General features: G+C 36.5%; 1 protein-coding gene across 1 annotated transcript; it reads right to left on the reverse strand.

Annotated features, from left to right (window-relative positions):
- Positions 1-1,865: 1,865 nt before the first annotated feature.
- On the reverse strand, positions 1,866-3,179 carry LOC148040316 (uncharacterized). Its single transcript, XM_087663744.1, has one exon. The coding sequence runs from the start codon at positions 2,520-2,522 to the stop codon at positions 1,866-1,868; it is 657 nt and encodes a 218-aa protein (XP_087519870.1). The 5' UTR covers positions 2,523-3,179.
- Between the last annotated feature and the right edge of the window lie 1,637 nt (positions 3,180-4,816).

Here is a 4,816-nt window from a genome sequence, read left to right on the forward strand (position 1 = left end):
TGGAGATGCTGAAATCATGAAGAAAAGTATGAATTCTCCTCCTCAATCTTAGCAAAAGACTCTAGCAATCTCCCCCTTTTCTCAATTCAACAAGATGCCTAGATTGGAGCAAGATCATTCGAGAGCCAGGAAAATCAATCACATGATCTCTACCAGTCTTTGTGGTCCTCAAAGATCAAAACCCCAGCATCAAAATGCACCTTCAAAGCTTCCATATTGCTGGATTGCCAAGATACCCTCCAGAAAGAGCTCCTCTTCTTGGCCACAATCCTTCTTCTTCAATTTAACTATAAATATGGGGCATGAGGAGCCGTTAGCAGGCAGCCTGATCGAAGAGAAGAGGTTCCTCCAAACCAAGAGTATAGAGTAAGAGGGAGTGGGGCAAGAGGAGTGCGAGGATGGAAATTCTTGTCACCAAGACAAGGAGGATACTCTGCAAGCTCCTTGAATTGAATCCCCCATCCCTTCTACCCTCACTTCCCTGTAGAATCAAGACTCTACTCAAATTTTCTCAATTTCTAGTGATCACATCCCCCATCAAACCAATTGTGACAACCCCCAAGCTCTATTTCCAAAATCCCCTCTAGAATCTCGTGATTAAAGACCATAGCTCTTAAGAAGAAAATTATGAAGGTTGCAGAGGCAGGAGTTGCCAATAATGCTGCAAATACGACCAATACAAATGGAATGGTGAGTATTGGGATTACAAACGAAGCTACAAATACCACCAACCAAGCACTCATCATAGATGCCCATGTACCATATTTTGATATCAAAGACAGCTAGCATATCATCATCCTATGAGTTAGTAACAAAAAGCTGCATTCGTAAAATAGGACTTTTTTTAATCTCCTGCATAAAATCTTTTAAAGAAATTCTTAACTACAAATTCTAAGGGATAATTTAGGTTTGTATGAGATGTTCCAAGGATAAGTACAAGGAAGGTATTGTGTTCTTAAAAAGACTTAAAAAAATTTATTTGTATTGAACTAACGGAACCTTTGATGGATAAACACAGACACTAATTTTTCGTATGAAAAAAAAAGGTCTTGAAGTGTAATTTTCATAATAAAACCAACCAAGATTTTTTTGAACAAAGTCCCACGAACCCCATTGAGAAAAGAAAAAGACCATCAAGGGAATCATTCTCAAAAATAGAATTCTTGCTTGGATTCAATCCAAACTAGATCCCGAGAGAGGGTAATTCCGAGAAGATTATTGGAAGGTATTGCCACTTATGCTAAGTTTGGCCTTTATATTATTATTTTAGGAAAGAAAATATTTATTTAAAATTTGTATATAATGCATTCAAAATAAGATGTTTGTGATTGTAAGTTAGGTACTAATATTTTCTAAAACCATCAGGCTAAAAGATGGATAATCAAGTATGATGTAGTATTCTGATGAGCATAGAATGCTGATAAGGCAGTGTTCTTTGATGGCACTAGATCTCCCCAAGGCCAATGTGGATAAAACCTACTCCAAGAGGTTTTCTTTTTTGTTTTTACGTTAGTGAGTATAGACCAATCATGGCACAAAAGGTCTTATCATAGGGAACCCTAGTTAGTAGGAGAAGGTGAGGATACCATGGGGCTTTGGTCATAAATTTCTTAGACTCTTACAAATTGCCAACTACCCTTCAAATTCAAGATACTATCATGGAAGTTCCAATACTAGTTTAGGACCTGAATTTGGAGAGAATAATACCTTTGGGTTGGCATCATATCTAGCTAGAATAGAAAACATTGTAAAAAGTTATTTTTCTTAAAGGAACTATTAAGAAGGAATTGGTTTACTCTGTCTTTGTGTCGTGAAATAAAGGTGTGTAATGAATTTGTATTAGGAGAAAATCAAAGAAGCTATTTTTATGTGTTGATGCCCTTGGGTGGTACTTCAAGAACTTGAACTTTAGTAGGAGGAACCTCTTGGGAATTTGAATTTTGTTTGGCACTCTCATGGACCCTCCACAATTGTGCTTCAACCTCTCTTTCCTCTTGAGTGTTGCAAACCACTACAATAGTCTTCATGTGATTTACCAATGCCACCTTAGATGCAAGTCCACTTGCATATACATCGACTATAACCTCATGGGCATCATTGAATGCTTTGATTGTAGTTCCCATAACTTTCATTTTCTTTCTCAAGACGGCCTTTGAAATCCTCTGGTCTTCTTCAAGGTCTTCATCATTGCACTCCTTGTCCAAGCCTTCAATGTCCAAAATGGAAGGCTTGTTGACATTATTTATATATTGCTCAATTTTGATGAAGTTTTTCTCCATGGTCATTAATGTGAAAACCACAAAATAATCTATAGATCCAAAAGCAAAGGTTTTATCCATTGGTAGGAAGTCAATACTACCAACTAGCATGTGATACTTGCAAGAAATGCTTTCAAGAGCATTTTCCAAAGCTTCCATTTGCTTTCGATCAAGAAATGATAACAACATGAATTGTTTAGGTTCACGTGTCATTTGTAGTAGAGTGGATACAACCTTTCCAAACTTTATAGAGTCCCATTTCATTGCCTCAACCCCATGTGTTGCATCTAGAATAACAACCCCAATGGTGATTGGATCTCTGTAAACATTTTATATAAGATCAAAGGTTTCTAGATTGCATGCAACAACATATACACACCAAGGCAAACTAGTGGAGGATTGAAGAGGATTTTTCATTTTTCCAATTAGGAAGTTCAAAATATATTTTACTCCATTTGGTAGGGACCTTGCATTAGCTCCACATGTGAGCTTCTTTGATACCCAATCATTGAAAATGCCTAAAATTTTTGCGTAGACTTCATCATTGATATCATAGTCATCAACAAGCTCTTCCCAAGTCTTCATCACAGTGCTACTTTCTAGAACTGAAACATTGAAAAGAGTGACTAATTCCTCCTTTAGGATCCTATCTTGCTTGATTTTCTTAGCCCTTGTTTCCATGTCAATCATATCTTCCTTATCCCATTTGTTTCTAAGAAAAAGGGTATGGCCTTCATTGATCTCCTCTTGTAGTGTAAGGAAGTCTCCATCCTTTAGACCCATAAGGCAACGAAATGTTGCAGGAGAAGGTTGCCTTCCCTTTTTTCTCGAACTCTCCTCCTGGGATATAAGCTTACCTTTAGAGTATCTCTTCATGATTTTGATCCAACTATCAAATATTTCTTGGGAGCTAACAATCATATGGCAATCTCTAGATGCACAATTTTCTCCAATGTATGCCACAAATCTTTGCAAAAAAAAGATCAAAATAGTGAGCATAGAGCAAAAGAAAGAGCATCACACTAATCTTCACAAAAAGAAAAGATAAGCTTATATGTGATTACCTGCCATGGTACTCTTTGAGAGCTTGTCTTAGAAAGCTCTTGTTGGGGTTTTGGTTGAGAACCAAATGCTAGCCATTGATCTCTTAATTGTTGAAGTTTCTCAACATAAGGGGCATTCTTCTTAACATTATGAGATTCCATATTTGTCATTCGTGAAAGCTCAACGCACATTTTGAGAGGATAATCAACTAATATTCTAGCATTTCTCATGGTGTATAAATGCTTGGTTGCTAGACAACGTGTAGTATTACTCCAAATATATATCTTTGCTACATAAATTGAGGGAATCCCTGATATATTCCAATAACTATAAGTGTCCAACTTATTAGCATCCACCTCATCACGATGCATGGGTCTCTTCTCATTGTTATCTTGTACAAAAGGCATAAGATATGTTGTTGTTGCTGGATTCATGGGATTCTTTATGAAAGATGTGGTTAGCTTCTCCACATAATCCCAACATAGTGACCTATAAGCATACAAAGGAGGTGCCTCCTCATAGCACCTATCAATGAGAATAGGAAATTGTGTTGTTGGACCAAATGGAAAGAATTTTTCAAACATGTAAAATCCAGATTCTTCCTTCTTTCCCTTCTTCTTAACTATCTTAGGAAAATTTAATGTTCCTTCTACTCCCTTGACCTCAAGAGAAATTATTGGCTTTGCATGTGTAACTTCTAGCATGGAAGGTAAAGTGGCATCATTCTCACTAGTGTTAACAGTCATACTAGCAACTCAAGCTTGTGACAATGAACTTTGTTGAGGTGATTTTGACTTTGAGCTTGTGGGATTCTCTGAATTTTTTTCTTCTTGAGGAGCAGGTAAAGATCTCAAGTCTATTTTTTTATCTTGGAGCTTCATTCTTTTGTTGGGGGGGGGGGACGATTACATTTTCTTGATAGGGAAAGTAGCTCACTATTTTGGACAACTTGGAATGCTAATATAATGTCTTCTGTGCCCTTTACCTCCTCAAATAAGGTCCAAGCCATTTTTTTCAAAGAGTATTCTTTGTGGTATTTAATACATACAAAGTGAAATGACAAAGGATCCAGTTTGTATACTACATTTTTTCCCTTGATCTTAACAAGATTACATGGTAGTCACTGTTTCCCAGCACATCCATTTGTTATCTTCTCTATGTTGGAAAAATGCAATATCACTCTTTAAAGCAAATAAGAGAACAGTGTCAGTCCTTTTTCCTTGACTATCATAAACATCCACATACCATGGATACACAAAATCACCACCAGTAACTCCATCAATGGTTTGACTCTCCTTTTTGGATGTGCTATCTTTCTTTGCCATTGAATAGTTCTACAAAGAGAAAATGTCGTCAAACAAAAGTGGATCTACAAATAGTCAAAATTCACAAAACCTAAATAAATGTATAAGATTCCTAGGTTGAAAATTGAAAACACCACACCACACCACAAGATTTTACAAAATACAAGATACATATACTCCAAAGGGACTCTTCCATAAAATAAAATATTG

The sequence above is a fragment of the Lygodium microphyllum genome, chromosome 2 (genome assembly GCF_053477565.2).
Source record: "Lygodium microphyllum isolate KBCC chromosome 2, Lygodium_microphyllum_v1.1.10, whole genome shotgun sequence".
Lineage (NCBI taxonomy): Eukaryota > Viridiplantae > Streptophyta > Polypodiopsida > Schizaeales > Lygodiaceae > Lygodium > Lygodium microphyllum.